Here is a 22000-nt window from a genome sequence, read left to right as displayed (position 1 = left end):
GTTGCATCTTCATAACAAATGATGTTAAACCTTCAACTAACTTTTTTTTTTTCGTCTCCTGTTGATTTAGTGGTTGAGCAAAGTAACAACCTGTTGTAACAAAGTAACAACAGGTGTAGTTCTTCTATGTCTGATGACCAGAAAGTGTCCTCTAATACTTTTTGTATTCATTTTGAACACTGTAATGCTTCATTATTTAAAAACATCACAAATTTTGTGAAATGATAGCTTGCAAAATACATGCCGCTTGATTTGATTTTGTTATCTAGTGCAATGCTACACATGAGTTTTAAAAAATCCTATGAAATCAAAATGAAGAGTCTTGTGGTTTTTTGTCTGCCTATTAGTTTTGAGGTCATTTATAAGCTCTTGTACTCTTAAAAGTACTCTTGAAATACTTTAAGCTGATATACACTTTTAAAATGTACAGTTTTTATCTTTCATAAACATATTTGCATTTAAGGATGCATACACATTTCATTCCAATCTTTAGAATGGCTATTTTGTACGGCAGTCGGGTTCTACAATAAAACATTCATGGGGTCTTTAAGTGAGGTTTACGTCCAAAAGGACCAGTGTCTCTGAAAGCTGCAGGACAGGAAGTGTAACAGTGTTATGCAGGTTTAGATATGGTTGGGCTCTGATGCATTGTGAAGATAAAACAGTGAATCGCTTTGAATGATTTTACGCCCTTAACACTAAGGTTTTCTGAAATTGAAAAACACTTCACCTCTCACTGTACAGTTTAGAGCTCTGTATAATAAGCAGTCAATACAAGACATATACAGTTTGGACAGGTTGCTGGTTTGCCTTTTTTTTTTTTTCTCTGTAAATCACAAGAGCGTAATGCTAGTCTAGAAGAGCAGAAACGCAATACCGACCGGGCAGAGTGCATCTTTAAGAGGCTGTGCAAGACTTGGATATTTACAATCACCTTTTCAACTGTGCAAAACCCATGTAGCAAACTAAAGAAAGGATGAATGAACGTCGACTACACAAACACTGGCGCACGGGAGAGTAAAACGTTTCCGTGTGCAAGTACACACATAAAGCAAAGTAAAAACCGCATGCTAGCGAAGCGACGAGTCGGATTTGTGCTCTCGTTTCAAGTGATCCCAGCTCAACTGGGATTACATAAAGATCTTTTTTTTTACTTTTATACATTTGGACCTTTTTAATGCCATGTTTTACACTAATGTAACAAAAATAAAATATGTGGACGTGGCATATTTCGGAAAATGTCCGATTGGTTCTGTCCTACCCCATCATTTCTGCGAAAAAGGACAGTGGCACCACATTTAAATGTCTTCAGAGCTCAGCACATTTAAGGCAGCAAGAAAGCACCATTTTCTGCTCTTTTTCACAAAGCTGGTACACTCTCCTACAAGCGGTTGCCTCGTACCTGCGGAGAGGAGAAAGAACTACGCACACAGCCGTGGGATCCAACGAAATACTAGTGCATGGAACGGTGTGGTGCAGGGGTGCTGTAGGTCACTATACGCTTGGCAGTGAAACGAGTGGTGGAGATTTGCGAATTTGCGTATGATTTCACAGTAGCGGTAATGACACGTTGCACGTTTGTGCTTGTTGGCTGGAGCCGTTTCATGAATGGTGCTGGCGAGATAAGTGTAAGCCGCAAGTTGGTTTTGGCACCACGGCAGCACCAGTTTATCAACTGAGGTCAGATTTCAGAATGTTGCCCTTTAGGTTTTTGCACCTCAGTGAATTTAAAAGAAACACTTGCCTCTGTAAACATGTTTAACTAACAGATCACCTCCAACAAATTCCAGTTGTTGTGTTTTTTTTTTCTTTATTATGTGGGCACACACACTTTTCGCCAGTGTTGTGTGTGCCACCAGCACCTTTTCATTCCCCATATCCTGGACTCTGCATCGTTTTACCACTGGAGGCATGTACCACAAAAGTCCTGTAGGCCCTTTGCTCTGCTTTTAAACCAATTAGAAGACGACTTCTTCTGATGGGGCGGGGCTTAGAGGGCAGACTCCAGTGAGGAGTCCAGCAGGTCGTCGTGGTGACTGGCACTGTCGCTGTCACAGCTCTGGGCACTGGAGTAGTTAGCAGCTTCCTGTAGCCTCATTAGCATATTCATCTAATGGACAGAGAAGGAAATATATACAGAAAGATGTTACTCAACAGAGCATGAAGTCTGGGTTACAACTAACAAATCTATGGAATTAAGTTACTTTTCAATCGTAAGAAGTATGTTATGCATTAAATTTATTTCCAGTATGTAACATACCTCTCTATTTATTTACTTACAAATAGAATTAAAAAAAGTAATTTGTCTTCTAGGTCACTAGATCATTGTAAACAATGTAATTAAACAATTTAGCTAAATATTTAAAACAATGAATAGACTTGTTGCTGTATATTGTTCTGGGAAAAAACATAGGCTGAAAGAAAATGGAAACACAAGTAGCCAGAATCTTCAGATATAGTCACATTCACAGTTCACCAAAAAATTTTAATTCTGTCATTAATTACTCACCACATGTCGTTTCAAATCCGTAAGACCTTCATCTTCAAAACACAAATTAAGATACAGTATTTCTGATAAAATACAAGAGCTCTCTGGCTCGCCATAGACAGCAAGGGTCCAAACACAATCAAGGCTCAGGAACGTAGCAATGAGATTGTTAAAATAGTTGAATAAAGTAGTTATTTTTTTCGCACAAAAAAAGTATTTGTAAAAAAAAAGTATAAAACAAAATTACGGTTGATCTACTGAAGTCACGTGGATTATTTTAACAATCTCCTTATATGTTTCTGGACCTTGATCGTGTTAGGATCCTTGCCGTCTATGGGGGGGTCAGAGAGAGCTCGGAATTCATCAAAAATATCTTAATTGGTGTTCCGAAGATTAACGAAGGTCTGACGGGTTTGGAACGACATGAGGTTAATTCATGACAGAATTTTGAGTTTTGGGTGGACTAACCCTTTAATAGTGTAGCAATGTACTGTACGAAGCAAAGCAGACACAGAAGTCACTTTCAAACCAAGCAGCTTTCTGTTGGTCAACATTTTGAATTGATGTAACCAACTTGAACCTGTTGTGAAATCTGTGTGGGGTTTTTTCCCCTAATGCAAAATTCACACTTGCATATATTTGTATTGATGAAATGAAATTAATGCCTGCAAAATTTGCCAAATATTTCTAAATGTGACCACCTTTCACACGTTCCACAAAAAGTAACATTAAATGTTTTTGAACTTACGTTTTTGATAAGGGCACATGTAGTGTAACACGTTACTTTGAAATGTAACATTCCCCAATAATACTCTGCTAATCAAACAAACAGCACACTGCTTTAGTTATACAACACATGAACTCACACATCCACACTAGTGATGTTCAAAAACACAGCCACAAAGCTCAAAACTGATGGTGTTTACAAAAACTCATACATAAATTCACATCAATGGCTGTGAATAATCTAAACACCAGCTCAACACATCTGGAATGTAAATATAAAGTGTAACTAAAAGACAAACACTGGATCAAACACAGACAGATGAAATGTTTGTACCTCAACATTCACACAAGAGACACTACAACATTAAAATCCTTTAATCTATAAACACAAGCGCTATCAGACTCAATTAGATCCAACTAATCACTGATATTTAAACAAACAACAGCAGTTCTGTCACCTTATAATCTCTGAACGTCTGTTCTCAGAAAAAAAAGAAATGAGAGGAGACAGCAAGATGAGACAGCGCACCAATGTTTGTTTAAAAAAGGTGTGCCATAGACCTTAGGAAGCCAAAGTTATTATTATTCCAATGATTAATAATTAACACTATTAGATATTTGTACAACATAAAAATGTGTAGAGAACAGTGTTTTTGACACTGGGCCTTATTCGTGAAAAAGATATCAGAACAAATTTCTATGTACAAGTCCATTCTCATATAAACTGTGCAATTTCACTGAATGCAACAAGTTACAAGATTAAAAAGTTAAGATTTACAAAGACATTTGTTCTGCCCATGTGTCATGATTCATGGATAAGTCCCACTGCTTGTGCTGAATATCTAAGTGGTGCCACCTAGAGGACATTAATATCATAGCGTTCATAATCAGACTCTTACAGTACAGTGATGTCCACAGGAGGGTAGGAGAGAGCTCGACTCTTTGACACACACTCTCTCTCTCTCTCTCTCTCTCTCTCTCTCATCACTGACAGACAGATTATCTGAGCCCCTAGTCTTTATTGTCCATTGACATGTTAGAAAAATACTCTATGTGAGAATTAGATCTAGATAACACTGTAGACTTCACAGTTTCTATGAAATATTATCTTATTCTCTGAAATATTGCCCATGTTTCACCTTGCTCCTCTGGGCAGTTTCTAGTCTATATAGAAAAAGATCTGGTTATCTGGCAAGACAAAATGTAGCACAGTATCTTTTAGTATCTTATAACATACAGTATACACTACCGTTAAAGGTTTGGGATAAATAAGAAATTCATGATTTTATTCAACAAGGACACATTAAACTGATCAAACGTTACAGTTAGGACGTATAATATTACAAAATATGTATTTAGAATAAATACTTTAATTCTAAACTTCCTAATCATCCTGAAAAACGGTTCCCACAAAACTTAAGGCAGCACAACTGTTTTCAATACTACAAATAATAACGAATGAATGATTCTTAAGAAGCAAATAAGAATATCAGAATGATTTCTTAAGAAAGAGTAATGCTGCTGAAAATTCAGCTTTGCTATCACAAGAATAAATCACATATGAAAAATACACTAAAAAAATACATTTGAAATTAATAATATTCCATAATATTGCTATATTTTTTATTCAAGCCCAAACTTTTGAACAGTAGTGTATTATCTAAATGAACTATGTTTTCTGAAGCTATCTTTACCAGTGGGTCTCCCTCTGTGTCGCTCTGAGATACTTGTTTGGAGGCGGCTCCGTCTTTAGAGGAGCTGTAGCCATCATAGCCCACGTCCTCCGGCCGCAGCTGCAGCAGTGACTGGCCTTCATGCTGCAGGGAGGCGGAGCTCCAGGGGTAGGTGTCAATCACCCATTTGGACGGGTCCTCCCATGCCGCCCTCTTACCATACAGCTGGAACAATGAGCCAAGCAGATAACGAAAAGTTTTAGCTACAAACTGTGAGAAAAAAAAATATATGCATGAGTGTGTGTGGCTGCATGTGTACCTGCAGTCCTTCTCGTACTGCTTCCAGCAGATATGGCACCAGAGAATAGTTCCACAGGTCAGTAAACCACACACGTGAGCCACCAGCGTCCATCGGACAGGACAGAAACAGCCGAGGACCTGGGAGTGACATTAAATATCTCACCTCTGCTCTGTGAATAAACAGATCAAATGCGGATCATGCGTTGTGTGTATTACCGATGGTGACGTCTGAGGAGCTGTGAGCCTCTAAGAAGGAATTGAGGTGTTGCCAGGTTTTAGGAATCCAGTCGATGATCTTGATGAGGTCGTTACTGCGCATGTTTTTATCAATCTCCGTTTCAATCAGCTTTCTTCTCAGGAATCGGCCCAGGAAGCCCTTCACTGGCTCAGTGTGATTGGCACACAGCACCCACCTGAGGGAAAGAAGGTCTGATATTACACTGAGAACATTACTGGAAAGATTTATGTACTGTACGAGTTTCTATATGTTATTGACAAATGTAAAATATGATCATTTATGGCCCCCATGTGGCAAGAGGCTGTAATAACAATCATCAGATCCTATCTGAGCACCATACCTGAAGTTGTGATGCAGCTCCAGGTTTGGAGATGAGGACACACCCTGGTTCATAGTTCCTATGACATACGGGCTGTGAAAGGGACAGTTGCACGTTATTAGATGTAATTAATTTATATTTGATCAGTTTGATAGACAAGAATATACACACAGCTAAATAAATATGTATAAATGTAAAATAAGAGGAATATTCACCATTTGTGATATTTACAGTTGAGGAATCCATTAAAGATGTCACTAAGGGAGCCAATGTGATGGAGGTTATCAAGAATAACTACAGAGGGCAGCTCGATCTCACACTCCTCTGTGTTGCACTGCTCAGCCAGGCTTGAAAGGAACTGCCGAAGATCCTGCTTAAAGCAAAGCAAGAGCACATTAAGTGTTACAGTCTGCAGAAACCCTACTTAAATACTATTATATAACATATATTTCAGCAACATTGATGGATGGACTAAGATTAAGGTGGTTCAACCAACGGCAGATGGGGAAAATATGGAAAAACTTAATTAAAACACTTATTTAGCCATTTTCTCTAGCATCACACATTACAATAATTTATTTAGAGTCCTGGAAATATGTACCTTGCTGGATTTCTGGTCCACATTGAAGCTAGCCAGGTTAGTGTCAGTCACCTCTTGACCAGTCTTGGAGATGATGTAGTAAGCTAGTTTAGTGGCTAGGAAGGATTTACCGGTTCCACTGGGACCAGACAGGATAATTCTACGGTGCTCCATCAGCAGGTTTAAGTAGCGTTGAATGATGGGTTTAGGAATCAGTGTGTCAAACACCAGGTCATCAATGCTACCCTCCTTCACACCTACATAAACAAAACGACACTTGCGTCAAATCTTTGCAGCACATTTGGCCTCTTTTATGGAGCCTCCAAGAACCTTCTGAGGATTCTCACCTTTGAGACTGACTGTGATGACGTTGTTGTCGCCCACAAGATATCCACACGGCAAGAGTTCAGGAACCTCGAAAGCATGAGATCGGATCACATCCCCCATCCTGTAGCACACTATACTATCCGAATTCAGGCCCAAACTGGTCAATGGATCCACACGGAACACATACTCCTAAACCCAAGCAAATGAATCTGTAAGATTTCAAATATGGCACCTGAAATATACCTCTAATTTAGCAAAAGGCTAAACTGGCACCTTAAACAAGCGCCGTATTACACTGTCCAAAACATCCCACTTAGTCTTGCCGCTGACGCCAATGGAGCCAATCAGATACTCCTTCTTCTGCATAGCCTAAAATGATATAAAAAGGTCTTTTTCATGTCAAAATAGCTACTGTAATTAAAACAGACTAGTTAAAGTCACTCTATACCTTGGTTTTGTTGGAGTCGCTGTTGATGGTGACCACTATACGGACACTTCTGCCCTCTTTGCGTAGATTGCCCTCATAGCCATCATCCAGCAGAATATCTGTGCACACAAACGCAAACTTTCAACTCACTCTGTGACAAAAATATCAAAGGCTGAACAACTCAAAAGACTTAATGAATCATTAACTGTGGGGGAGAAGAACTTTTTTCAGCAACGAAGACACTAATGTTCAGCTTTGACTGTAGTTAAACGCCGACTGCTTTAAGCTTTGCTGTCTGCGGGGTTGAGCTGTTTGGTTTTAACAGGGCTTTGAATACAGGAAGAAGGCTGTTAGTGGAGGAGTGCGGCTTTGATGGGCATTGAACGAAGAGCTTGTGAATGGGCGGGAGGGAGGTGCTTTGTTTCATCTGGCACGCTTTGCTCTGCAGAGGGGTGATAACGTCCTTCCACCGCACGCCTGCCCACGCTCTAGTGCTCGTCCACACATCTCTCCATCAATTAAGCAGCCCGAAGTCCAGAGAGAACTCAGAAGTCGCTACTTTTAATTAGCCAGAGCACAGACGAGCCTCCACCAACCTGTCCCGAGATGTGGCCACAGGCCCGGCGTTCAAATCCTCCCTTACAGAAAAGAGGCCATTTCACTCTTCGCTGCGTTCATTCTCTTCCGGCACAGGTGTGAAATGGTCTTCCCCATGCCAGAGTTTTAATCAGCGCCACAGTAGAATCATCAATAATACAGCCATATGCAAATCTACTCTGCGGTCCGTGTGCCCGTGCACACTGGTGGAAAACAAAATCATCAGTTCGAAAAAATCTACATGCACAGTTATGATGAGAAGATTATATGTATCAAGTTTGCTTGCAGTGCTTTTAATGGTGACCTTATATGCCAAATAGAAACACTAATGCAGCACTGTTTATCATGTATCAACAAAACATTTGAGTCATAAACTTTGCTTGGTTAGATCTCTGTCTGCTTCTCCGTTTCTGTTACAAGATTTGCACCTCGAGGCAACTACGAATTACACAAGCTTCAGTCTGGATCCAACACTTACGAAGATCTGAGATGATGCTAACCCTGGAACAACCTAGAAAACTACCAAATTTTGCTTAATCGCAATCACAACATATAATCATTGCAGTTAATAGTTTTCACTGTCTGTTTGATCACGTGTAATTTAGAACTAACTGCATCATTTTAACTGTACATTTCTGCCATAGTCACCGCTAATAACCTACTCCGAAATATAATGTATAAACGTAAAATTTTCAGTAAAGTTGCTTTGCAACAATTTGCATCGTGAAAAGCTCTTTACAAATAAACTTAAATTGAACTGAATTTTAAACAGCCATTTTTATGGCTCACATATAATAATTAAGGCTTATCTGGCCTTTACACCAGATTTCAATTTTATTTTATTTTTTTTAAATATGAGTTGTACTTGCCCATGTAAATTGTCAATGCCTTGACGCTAGTTACAGATGGTTGCAAGGGTATTGCTCATTGGTTTGTAAGGTGTTCTGAGATGTGGTTAAAGGGTGATTTTAAAGGTTGAGAGATGGTTGCTTATTGGTCCATATTCAAATAGTCCAATCCCAAATCTCTATGATATTTAGATTAAAAGATAGGGCCCCATTAATGTAAGCCTATGGGATTTTGTCAATGATTTTATCATCCAGCACTAACAATCAAGATTTGTATCTTTTTTATTTATCTGTAAACTGTTATGCTGTACTTTTGTTGCATAATATGAGGTATTAGCTTTTATACTGTGAATGCCCATGTTGCATAATGTATATACTGTTATATCTGACCAGGATAATTGCAGGAAAATAATAATAACATCTGCAGAACATCCCAGGGCTTTACAGGATCCTCCAAAACAAGGCCAGAGCCACATTTTGATGTTGCATACTTCACATAGAAATTGTTAGACCCAAATAACAAAGTCTAACCTGACATTATGGTGTCTGTGATGTTGAGGTTGTTCAGCGACAGCCCCAGAGATTGCCGTGAGGATGAGGAGGATGTGCTGGAGGTTTCTGAAGGGGGACGGGCTGTTTTAGCAGGTGTGGCAGCAGGTGTGGTGTTGCCGCTGGACTTCAGTCTGTCGTTCTCAGCCTTCAGCAGCTCAATCTCATTCTGCATGCAAAAAACCCCCCAAAAAAACAGGTAATGTCAACAATACAGCAACAGTTTTGACAAATCTATGAATATATCCCTAACTGAACAGAACCACATATTCAATTCACACACAATATTAGGTGAAAAAATAAAATAAAATCACTAATCCACATTTGGTAATGTTAAGAAGGGAAAAGTGAAAGTAACCTTCCCCACTCACTTTTCCCATTGCTTAAGACTTGCTTTCTGTTGGTTAAGTTTTTGAACACTCTCAATGACTGTGAGAAGTTAGTTTAAAGATTTCTTTAATCTTAAGATTAGTCTTGCATTTCAGGCTCTGCAAACTGGTGCTAAGGGAGCTCAGATAGATACTTCAAAAGTATGAACAAACTCGTGAAATTAGATTAGTTTAGCCCTTTTATCAACAGTTTCTCTGATCTCAGTCATTCAATCACTCTGTTACAACTTTAAATTATGTGGTCTGACTTTGTAGCACAATGTAACACAAGTATTTGCCAGAAAACAGTCTCTTAAACAATTAACTCTCTCTGGTTGATCATAATAGTGTGCTTTGCCATAATATTAAAACACAAATATTCATGTATTATTATTATTATTATTATATACACAACTGTTCAAAGTTGAATTAAATTAATGAATACCTTTATTCAGCTAGGACACATTAAAGTGACAGTAAAGACATTTATAATTTTACAAATAAATGCTGTTCTTTTGAACATGAAAGTATCCTAAAAATTCATCATGGTTTTAACACTAAAGACTGGAGCAATGGCTGCTGACAATTTAGCATTTCCATCACAGGAATATATGACATTTTAAAATATACTGAAATAGAAAACACTGATTTTAAATTGTTTTAATATTCCAAAAATGTTTTATGCAAAGACATAAATCCTTGATAATCATGAGAGAATTAAATGTTACTCAGATTTCCATAGATCACTGCACTGCACAAAAACACTATACGAGTTCACAAGGCATTGTTATAATGTTACAGTGCTGTATACGCGGTTATGTGTGTGTGAGTATGTGTGTGTGTGTGTGTGTGTGTGTGTACCTGCATGCGGTTCATGGCTTCTCGTATCTGGTCAAGGTGGTGGGCGGAGCTTAACGCCTCCAGCCTGATATCAGTCAGCTTCAGCTCCTTCTCTCTCAGCTCGTTCTTCAGCTGGAGGATGATCTCTGCCTCGGCCTCTGTACATTCACACAGTCTGCACAAACATACACCGCACAGGGAGGAGGGATTCACAACACTGTTACACATCCAAGAGAGCTACAAAACACAGGCGGGTGTAATGCACAACAAACTCCTGGAGTATTAAACCTGGTCAGAATATTTATGTACACAACTACTTTACACTCTGGGCTATGTGTGTTATATTTGTGAGGGGTGGTTGCTGCATTCCATTCAAAGTTGGACATAGTTATTGATATCTCTGAAATATTGTTTAAAGTTTGAAAGTAAATGTTTAGCATTAACTGTGTAATTTTCCTTGGGTGCCACCATGTTCAACTGACATCATACATCAACATGTTTGAAATCCAGACTTTTACTAGCAGTCTATCTGGCTTTTCCAGGTAAGAAATTCCAACATTTTGAATTAAATAGAATGCAGCTTTAGAGATTACGTACATTAACGACAAAAACAGGAAGTGGAAATCCTCCATGTTGTCCAGTATTAAGCACAGGCAAATTATTAGTTGAAGCACCATGTATTAAATACAATTTTAATGTAGCAACTTTTCAAACTCTGGCAATCTCTGATTTTATTACCATTATACGAGTCTGACTAAATTTATGTAGTTTTTACAAAAATGTTCTAATAAAATTACATTTTAAAATGATTACATTTCCCATCACAATTTAAATTCAAATTAGTTTGCTCATGTGAAATGTGCCTGAAATATAGGGGAAGGGATATATTTTGTTAATTTTAGTCACTGCACACTCTCAACCCTTCCCAGCATGCCACACTCTGCCTGTTACCGAGATCTGTGCTTGTAGACCACATGACCGTTTGACTTTTTCTTTGGCATCCAAATTGGGGAGGACTTGCTATCGCAAAAACACTTTCTAAAGACACATGACATTGAGGAACAGGGACAGAATACATATGATTAAGGGAAAGGGTGAAATATGAATATGATTATCAAAAAAGAAAGAAAGCAAAAGATAATATATTTAAAAATATATATATATATTTAGCAATAAAATCACTGAACAATACAACAAGTGGAAGTTACTGATGAAGAATAATGATGATTTATTGGATGTGTTGTGGTCCTTCATGAAATAGAAATGAAGTGTGTAAATGTTTTTGCATGTACCTGATTTCACAGAGGTGTCTATGTACTGTATGTGTGTGTGTCTGTACTCACTCAGTGGTGGAGGGTGAAGAGCGCAGTGGTTGGGGGGTGCTGGTCTGTCTGTTGGCGTGTTGTAGTTTGGGTGAAGAAGGGAGGGAGGAATCAGTCATCTCTTCAATCTCATCGTGAGACGACTGGGGCTTGTTGCTCTTTTTCTTGCTGAAGGCCTGCTTGAAGGAGCTCCGCAACTGGAAGTAAACAACACAAATCAACACAATTAATATAGCCAGACAACATTCGCTTGTTTCAAACTATTCTGTGGTCAAAAAATGGATTCAAAAGATTCATAGCTCGGGAGAATTATGTATCTGTATTACCTCTGGATATTTCAGTGACAATTTATATCAAATTTCATTAATACTATTAAAGGAATAATCTGGCTCACTTGCACGCTGTCAGTTACCACAGAAAATAACTTACCTTACAATTAATCAACAAGGTCAAGTTTGTACAGAAATGCACTTACAATGAAACTTATACAGCATACAAGCTTTCTGTATGACATATATTACATATATATTACTGTAAACATATATTTTATTTTTACAAGGATAATTTTCCTTGGCACATGAGTTTTATGTAGCCCAAAATATTCCTTTAGCCTTTTTTTCCATATATATATATACACATACACTTACAGAATTGTCCATACAATCCAAAATTAAATACTGAATTGCATTAAAAAGTTGTATAAAGTGTTACTGTTTAGATAAACACATCACATGGGTTATTTTTGGTCAGTTTAAGATAAAGGTTAAAAATAAGCTTGATTGCAACATTTCGGAAGGGGAGATAAGGTTTTGCTCGTATAATTCACTGAGCAGAACTAATTAAGCAGCAGAAACATACTGGCAGTCAGTGGGACTGGGGATGCTGGTGGCATGCACATGTTTCTGGAAACACTTAGGATTTGGCCGGGAGGGGGAAGTTAATGGGGGTAAGGTTATCAGAGGCAATCGGCCGCAGTGATGCGGGACGTGGAAACACTGACCTGGGCGGGGATGGAATCAGCCACCTAAGGACAAAACACATTCACTGTTACCATTGACTGAAACACGCACCGCTGGACCAGTATATCCAGACACAGCGGCATCATTTGTTCATTGTTCATTTGATTAGTTCTGAATGACTTATGGCTGTCTGTCTGCATGGAACTATATAATTTCACTTAACAACATTCCACAGGATTTTTTTTTTCTCAGCTAATATCAAATTTCATATTTTTATGTATATATGTATGTATGCATGTATTTTTAAAAATATATATTTAAATGTATTTTTATGTTTTTAATTAAACAGTTAATTTTTATTTTGTACACAAAAAATAATTTGTTACATATTAAATATTAATTTATTTACTTATTTATATTTATTTTATATCTATTTGTATGTGTTTTAATGAAACATTTTCTTTTTTTTCATGTACACACAAATAACATATTACATATCAATTATTAATTAATTTTTTATTAAAACTATAATATATTATATATTATTTAGAAAAATCTGAAGGGATGTAAGATGCAGTGATAATGAGGTGTATTGAAATATCAGTGTATTAAAAAAGTATTTTTATGTGTTAGAACAAATTTATAATATATATTTTTTCCTTTTTATACAATAATAACATTTAATTCATGACATTTAGACATTATAAATTAAGACATTTATATTTATCATATATCTTAATTAAAATATGTAGTATACACAAAAAATTTAAACAATCATGGAACATAGAGTGAAGTGACAGTGCAAGAATAGTGTATAAGATTTTATTTTTAGATTTTATCTAGATTTAGAAAAAAACTGAATTTTATTTCATTAAATATTTCCATATATGAATATAAAGTGATTTTTTTCATAAGCTAGTCCTGCCAGTCTCTCCTTATTGATAAGCCCTGCTGTGAATATATTGTTTTGCAACCCGTCTAACTCACTTCCTCTTTAGTTTGCTCTCTCACTGTCTTTCACCTTTGAGCAGCATTTCCAGAGCCTTTGAATCCAGAGACCACACTGCCTCAAATTATGCAGATGAATAATTAATAGGCGCAGAAATAAAGAGGTGATTTGTATTTATGAGCTCAGTTTGAGCTCTGCTCTCATTACAAGAATCCAGGGCAGCTCGAGGAAAAGTAGCCATAACTGCTGCACACAATGCCAATGTTATTTTTCAAACAGCTGTTTACCTCCAGTGCTCTTGACTTAATGCACACCCTTAATGAGAATAAACAACAACCCTCTAGCATTTGGAGATAATAAATCTGTGAAACTACAACAGCTGACTAGAACTAATACATGCACAATTGCATCTTAACAACATAAATATATCATCAGCAGTGTTGGGAAGGTTACTTTGGAAATGTAATAGGTTACAGATTACAAGTTACCCTGTTTAAAATTTAATAGTAGTGTAACTTTTTCAATTACTTTATTAAAGTAATGTAACTAATTTGAGTACTTTTTGATTACTTTCTAAATTTGTGAAAATTAAAGAATAATAAATAAAAGCATATACATCAACTTCAATACAGTTATCTAATAAGCATGTGACGTATTCTGTGTAATAAACTCCTGAAACATTGGTGTTTTTTTGAAACTGCTGTCTCTGTATATGATGATAGTTTTCTCAAAATAAGTAAAATGCACATGAAGTGACACAGAGCAGTTCTAGAAATTATGTTTATGTGCTCGTGTACTCCTATACTGAGGCAGGCCTATGTGTAGTAAATGAAACCATGTCTTTGCCATTAATTTAAAAAAACTATTTTTGTATGGACCTGAAATAAAAAAGGTTTAAATCTTTAATTTGGGGACATGCAAAATAATTAAAAGTTCTCTCCTGAACTGCACCTTCACTTCCATTTTTCTCTTCAGTCTCTTTATTTTGCCCTGTTATCCATCTCTCTTATGACTTTAATACTCAAGATTGAACAAAACTATACTTTACAATACAATACTCTACAATACTACAATATCTTTATAGAAAAATCCTAATACTGTACACGAGTCATGTTTTTCCCTTACAAAAAATTAACATGCTTTTATTAGCCTATATAAAAGTAAAATAACCTTGTTTTTTTGCAAATGGATTTGTATTTATTTTTAAATAAATACATTTGTAAAATAATTTTACATTTTTGGTTATCACAGTTAAACAATAGTAGGCTAACCATTTTCTCTGGATTTATAGTTAAATATTAAAATGTTAATTTTCTTAAGGGTTGTGTTGTTGTCTGTCGTAGCTCCCCCTAAACCTATAAAAAAAATCGGAATTTTTTTCAGCTAAATTACTACTGTAACATTACAACAGATAATAATGATGTCCTTTATATAGTATTTTGAGTAATGACTGATGAGCAACGTGCTGCTGCTTAATTAAATAAATAAAAAAACAAAGACAAAAAAGCATCTTTACAGATGAAACCCAGAACAGGAGTTCTGCTTCTCTGCTCCAGCAGTCCACTCTAGTCAGTCTCTCTCTCTCTCTCTCTCTCTCTCTCTCTCTCTCTCTCTCTCTCTCTCTCTCTCTCTCTCTCTCTCTCTCTCTCGCATTGATTACTCTGAGTCTGATCCAAACCGTTTGTCGGAGGCGCGGAGAGCGCGCGAGTCATGACTAACAATTCATGACTTATTAGAGATTTAATTATCAAATGGCGGATTCGCAAATGATCGCTTTAGTACATTCGGCAGGCAATTATACAATAATGATATTAAATAGTGGGGCAAAATGGGCTGCCAGGTCACCGGGAATTGTCCCGGTTCTCCCGGTGTCCAGTCCGCGCCTGATTTCCACAGACACGCAGAATGTGCAAGTCATAAATTGCATTTTTGGGGCTTTATATTCACAGACACTAGTCAATGTCATGTTTTGATTCAAGTGTACTGACCTACTTTTGATTTAGTCATCCAAAATGTGGCATATTCCGTCCGCGTTTCGTTTTTATGACTGGATTCTACGAACCAGACTGTATTTCCGCATCCCGGAAATTATTAGGGCGGTATGTCTCAGAATAGTCAGTGCAATTTGGGAAATAAATCAGTTAAATCTGTATGTGGATGTGTGTAAATATTCAAATGTAATCCCCTTTGTAATCGTAAAAAATTTCATAAGTAACTGTAATTTAATTACTCATTTTTTCTTAGTAACTGTAACTAATTACAGTTACAATAATTTTGTAATTAAATTACGTAACGCCGTTACATGTAACTAGTTACTCCCCAACACTGATCATCAGTAATGACTGCAACTTGAGCAGAAAGATGTTCTTAATTAGTGCATTCCTCAAAAGAAGATATAAAGATTGGTTTTCTAAAGGGTAAACACTGAAGGGTGAGGAAGTTTAGGGGTTTGAAGGGCCAGTGATGGGGAAAAAAGTGGCAAGAGCATGTCGGATCCTCCATAAGGGCATGCAGGAGAGTTTGAGGGTGTGTTATAGTCACCTTGTGCCCTCTATCCTCGCCCTGGTGGTGTGGTGAGAAAGTGAGAGAGAGGGCGAGAAAGAGGGAGAGACAGCCGGAAGGGGGTGAAATGACAGAAATGTTTGTGTACGTGTACTTCATGTTCCCAAAGTCGAAACTGAGTGAGAGTAAATGCCACTACTAGAATGATGACTGAATTAATATCACTTCATAGTAAAATAATTTGACAAATGCCTTATAATATTATCTTGTTAGTTTTTGCAATGCAGGTCAGCATTGCAAAAGCAGTTGCTAAATACCTAAAATGCATTAATATATAGACATAGTTTACAACGCCATAACTGAGATGGCTTTCCATAGATTGGGGAAATATATTTGGACACTTACTGTAAGTCACATTTATACATGGACATCATTACATAATAACGAAATGTGTGAATGATTACTTAATAAAAATATGAAAGAAAATAGTGATTCTTTAAAGACAAGAAAATCACATTTTATGTAAAACTAGATATTTTTCTTTTTTTTTTCTATATTTGAATATTAAATTATATTTAATATATAAGGCAAAAAAAAAAAAAAAACAGTCCTGTGATCATTCAATATAAATCATTCAATATCTGTTCAAAATTAAGTTATGGAACATTTCTGCTTATAAAATCTTAAAGGTCACTAAAATAACCTGGACAAAAAACGCAGGAAATTTAGTTTTGAGTGAAGTTCTAACATATTTAATGCAATATGCTACTAAGTATGATATTTTGTTGTAGTGACATCAATATATAATTTTTTAAATCTTGCTTATGTGTCCGCATAATTTTGAGGGCACTGAAGTTCATCAAATTCTTTTTTTTTTTTATGTATTCTGTGCTCTTTCATCCGAGTTGTAGTCATCATTCTAAATGTGGACGAGCTTTGTGGTGTGATGATGAAGCTTTGTGCAATGACTCACCCAGCTTTTCTTCTTTTTCTTCTTGTCATCTGCATCTTTAGTGCTACCCATACTGGAGTGGCTGGCTGCACTGTTAATACTGGACATACTTTCTGATGAGTGCTGTCGACGGATCCTCAGGTCTGCTACACACACAAAGGTCAATTTGTATTTATTTATATTCATGTAAAACAGAAAGTTCTGACAGATTTCAATGTACACAAGCAGCACCTTTATGAATGTGATCGGGGCCGTTGAGGGCCACTTGAATGGCCGTCTGAGCATCTGTGTTCTGAGCTTTCAATGCCTCAATGGTCTCTCTTAACTCTGCAAGCTCAGACTCCTACAACACAATCACACAAACACAGCTACATTAAACACGAACCACTTCCTTTAATTGCTTAGAAAAGTAAAAGCACACCTCTTCCCATCAAGCCACGCGATTATGATTAAAGTCTGTTGCTCAAACAGTACAGGGCTGAAGTTGAACACTTACAGTCAGTGGTTTGTTCAAAGTATGCACAATAATATTAATATAATATAGCAAACATTGCTAATTAAAATATCACATCAGCTTAACTTCGGAATCACTAGACAGGAAGTGAGCCACATGGCACTTTCAGTTTTTGACCCTACACAAACTCTTTTGTATGCAAAATGCAAACTCCCCCTCGTACCACCAGCTGTCTTATTCCTCTATCAGATGTTTCCTGCCAAAAAAAGCACATGTGGAGATAAGCTCCCTGCTGATCTGAGGAACCGAGCATGTGTTGTGGGCCCACAACCCTCCTTTTCACCACCACTTGGTCTCTGTATATGCAGAGTTTAGGATTTTACAGCCTTTGATAGAGTTTCTGATTTAATTGAAAGTCGGGCCGCTTTAACAAAGATGTCCCTCTGTAATCTCTGATGGTTTATTCAAGAGGGATTAACAGCGGCAGGAACTCATTAAGATGATGATGGTGCTTCGTGCAAATTAAGGGAGCAGTTTCACGTTTTAACTTGAAGGTTACATTTACATGATGACTGGAAGGTTTTGTTGAGGGAGGTTGGAAGAAAGGAACATTTTCTGATTGGTAGAATACGGTATGTGCTATTGAATCTCAACTAATATTGAAAACTTTTCAATGTTTTAGTTATTGGGCTTATTTTTGTGAGCAAGACCCATCGAACCTTTTGCTCCGCTGTCATGGTTAGACTCTGCAGTCGACAGGTCATGTTCGTCAGACTTTTCTCAAACGCCGCCACCAGGTGTGCCTGTCAAAACACACACAGAGGTTAACACAAGGTTCTCATAAGATCCTCATAAGAGACAGAATTCTGGGAAAACTGATGCAAAGTGAAACTTGCAATTACTATAGGTTCAAGCTAGGTTATCAAAGTTCAGTCATTGAAAATCTAGAGGAAGACATATGAAGAAATGATAGCTATCTAATATCTCACTGATACAAACCTTTAAGATTTTGAAAGACATTTCATTTCAAAAACCTTTTCACGGCAATGTATTACATTGCAAACATATGAAATCAACTCACATTGTCTGTTTTCCTTTCAGCTATACAAACTGATGACGCCAGTAGTGTGAATGCAGTGGGTGTAAAACAAGTGCACGGTGAGACCTGCATTATAGATTCACAGCTCTATTAGGTTTATCCTTCCGTGTATGAAAACTTTAAGCACACTCTGGGCATCTGAGCACGAAAAAGTATTATATATTTTTGTATCCACCTAGTATGAGCCTCCAGAGAGTTTCTCCTGGGTAATTCTGATCTATACTGCACCGGCAAGCTGAATAGTGCTGTGAACAACTCAACAGTCGCCAAGGGCTTTGAAGCATGTTTCAGGTTTAAGCTACTGCGATGGAGTTCAAAGGATCCACAATGTCTAAGGCTTGTCTGAACATAAAGCCCCAGGGCTTTGGTGGAGGAGACGTCTCTAACGCTGACCTCAGCTACTCGGAAAGACTTCTGATGTCAGTGAACGCTAAGGAGAATATATAAATGAGCATGTTCAGAGAATAGGAGAATATACGAATATACAAATATTCACACAACAAAATGTAAGACTTTGATTTAAAACATCAAAAACATCGTTTGCCAATAGAAATGACCCAGTTTATCATCTGACCTTTGACTCATAGTCAAAACAAAACAAAACTCACACAAAATAAATAAATAAAAAAAACAACAGCAAAAAAGCTAAACAAAACAAAATGAAACAAAACAGACTTTAATAATGCATACGATAGTCAAAGCTGTTGTAAAACTAGCAATAAAAGTAAAATAAAATAAAAGTGGTAAATGCATATCTTGTCCTTATTGATTATTTCTTGTTATATTTATTACTTTACTACAACAATGACACAATAACCAAATATCACAATTTAAATAAAAGCTATAAACTGTTATACAATAACATTCTAATAATTTTAAGTAAATACCACTGAGTTGTATTATACATTCAGCAGTAAGCAGAGCTGTACTGAAAAGGTTCTTGGTCCATTCTATTTAAAATCCCTGCCAGGAATTGAAGCCAAGCGAACACTGAGAGGCACAATGCCAAATGCTTGAGTGATTCTAATGGGAGAGCGCCTCTATAAACACACTTTTACGACATGCCCTGCCCTGCCCTGACCTGTTTGTCCATCCATTTATATTCCTTCAACTATCTTTCCACACTGAGTCTCTCAGCCCAGTCCAGAAACCTGCAGAAACCGTAAACAAAGGTGCCTGGCACATGAATCCCTCAAAACAAACTCTCGCCTGTCTACAATCTTTCAATCTTTTCAAAGTTGTGAATGGAAGAAAAAAGAGAAACTTTGAAGGTTCATACCCAATCTTGGAAACTTATCCTAATCTTTGAAGCATTTTTTTTTACCTTTTGCTTGTTATTTGTAGCTGATTTTCAGTGGACGATTATCTTAAATTCACACAGGTGTCAAGTGTTTTGTTTAAAAAGTGTGCTTGTGCAAATTTTTTTAATAAAAGGTTTGATATTGGTTTGATATCTAATGGAATGGCAATCAGGCAACTTTAAATTATTTTTGGGTCCAAATGTAACAACATTTCTTCTTCATGTAATACGTTGTTAATTCATAGTTTTAGAATACACCATCTTGCCGTGGAGCATCAGGATTCAACAGAAAGAAACAATCTCTTTTGAATCCCTGAACAATGAAAACCAACTTCCAAAAGTTGTTCTGACACTGAGAATTTCAAAAACAACCGGCTGGAGAGCAGACATTTCAATCCACTCAACTATTGTACAACTTGAATAGATGTAGTTCGGAGCCGTTCTCCCATACACGATTCCTGTCAAACACAAATCACAGAGGAGGTCGAGTGGAGAGACAGCAACCGTCTCATGCTCTGTCACACTTCTCACTAAACTGTCAGAGAGCAAAGCCCTTCATCACACCTGCCTTCATCACTCCAGGGACAGCAAAGTGAACAGAGCTCAGCCCGGTCCAAACTTTGCTCTCTTCCTGCGGTGCCTTCACACAGAAATCTAATGTGACGCTGTGAAACACAATGTCTTAGTTTGACAATGTAGGGACACAAAGTAAGACTTCTCAGAATACCACAGTCAAAAATTGAACGTCTGGGATTTTGAGCTGCTTTCAGTGCACAACTCAGATTATGACAATTCAAATTCCCAAACATATTGACTGTGAACAGTTTATCTTTAAAAGTAAAAAATGCTGTGCATTTAAAATCAAAGATTTTTTCTGCTATAACCAATAGTGTTATATTATATTTAATATTTAACATTAACTTTATTATTTTCAAAATTAGCATTTTTTTTTCATTATACTTACGTTGGCTGCCAGTTGAGAGGTCAGGGTCGCCACTTTCTCCTGAGAAGCATCCAGCTCTCTCCGCAGTTTTCTGATTTGCTGTAGGAAAAGAAGTGGTTTCTCATTACAAACCTCTATGAGCTGTGCCTGAAGTAATGGAGAATAAACTTTCTCTTTCTCTTTTAACATTGTCTTTGGCTAACAGTAATAAAATAACCTATATATCAGTCAGTGGCCTCTGGTAAGCACTTTGGCATGTAAGATTTTGAAATACTTTCCAGTGCTTTCTCTTGTATTATTCTAGATAGAGTGTATGTAAAATGAGAAATTACCGTTGTATTTTGGACTGTTTGGCCCTTGATTGAGAAAAGAAAAGTACAATTAACTCTATGTTGCATGTTCATACAAAATGCAGGTTTAACCATGAAATAGGAATACATGTGTTTTTAGCACATCTAGGGAAAAGTTAACCATTACATATGAAACATTACATGACACAGCATACATGTATACAAAAGTTTGCAGTCTTGGACAAAAATGTTAGCAGGAGAAAGAACTGTGATGGCACACAACTACAAAAGGAGTGAAATAAAAGGAAAATCAGTGATCAAATGAACAAGAGTCCAAATCAAAGTGAACCTGGGAAATTATGGATGTGTGTGTTAAATATGTTTGTCCATGACTGTATCTGTGCCAGTAAGAAAGTGAATTATAGATACTGATTCCATTAAAGTATTTATTGAAATAATGCAACATAGGGTTAAATTTTCAATTTTGAAAACAATTGTTAAATGCATTGGTTTGTTTGTCCGATTCAGTCAACCAGCTGATGTTGGACTTTGTGAAAGTGTATCACTGTTTGACCTTTTATTACTTTTACATATTTAATTCAACCAAAATTACAAATATAAGTAGGAAACAAGATATTCTTACCTCTGAGTGGGCCTTCTCCTCTGTCTGTGGAAGAAAACAACAGTTAAAGGACACAAAATTACCCAATCACAATATTAAGAATTCCCCAACAGCTTTTTTTGCACACATAACCTCAAAATCAGTCTCCTAATAGATTTAGAATTAAGAAGCCAAAATCCACACCAACTCTTTGCAAACAATTAAAAAAGTAAGTCACAAAGCCATACTCAATAACCAATGATCAGAATTTTGCCATTTGGATCAGAATTTTGGTTATCTGTTAGTAGCAGCTGATTTGAAGCCAAATGTTAGACTGTTAGGGTTTGCA

General features: G+C 36.8%; 1 protein-coding gene across 4 annotated transcripts in view; it reads right to left on the bottom strand.

Moving 5' to 3' along the window:
• Positions 1-255: 255 nt before the first annotated feature.
• LOC132105860 (neuron navigator 3) overlaps positions 256-22000 on the bottom strand; it is a 169610-nt gene continuing 147865 nt past the window's right edge. Inside the window, exons 22-42 of one of the 4 annotated variants that reach the window (XM_059511319.1) lie at positions 21694-21717; positions 21093-21116; positions 20782-20859; positions 18138-18221; positions 17196-17307; positions 16986-17107; positions 12603-12626; positions 11624-11799; positions 11232-11318; positions 10302-10455; positions 9055-9241; positions 7100-7197; positions 6925-7020; positions 6672-6840; positions 6346-6581; positions 5960-6117; positions 5766-5837; positions 5404-5600; positions 5207-5325; positions 4909-5112; positions 256-2110 (exon numbers count right to left, since the gene is read on the bottom strand). In XM_059511319.1, the coding sequence (XP_059367302.1) occupies positions 1991-2110; positions 4909-5112; positions 5207-5325; positions 5404-5600; positions 5766-5837; positions 5960-6117; positions 6346-6581; positions 6672-6840; positions 6925-7020; positions 7100-7197; positions 9055-9241; positions 10302-10455; positions 11232-11318; positions 11624-11799; positions 12603-12626; positions 16986-17107; positions 17196-17307; positions 18138-18221; positions 20782-20859; positions 21093-21116; positions 21694-21717 (2541 nt within the window). In that variant the 3' untranslated portion in view covers positions 256-1990. The remainder of the gene's footprint in view (positions 2111-4908; positions 5113-5206; positions 5326-5403; positions 5601-5765; positions 5838-5959; positions 6118-6345; positions 6582-6671; positions 6841-6924; positions 7021-7099; positions 7198-9054; positions 9242-10301; positions 10456-11231; positions 11319-11623; positions 11800-12602; positions 12627-16985; positions 17108-17195; positions 17308-18137; positions 18222-20781; positions 20860-21092; positions 21117-21693; positions 21718-22000) is intronic. The other 3 variants (XM_059511320.1, XM_059511321.1, XM_059511322.1) reach the window with 3 other exon arrangements.

This window comes from Carassius carassius, chromosome 26, assembly GCF_963082965.1.
Source record: "Carassius carassius chromosome 26, fCarCar2.1, whole genome shotgun sequence".
NCBI lineage: Eukaryota > Metazoa > Chordata > Actinopteri > Cypriniformes > Cyprinidae > Carassius > Carassius carassius.
Note: the sequence above shows the minus strand (reverse complement) of the source record. Positions and strands in the feature narration are given on the sequence as shown.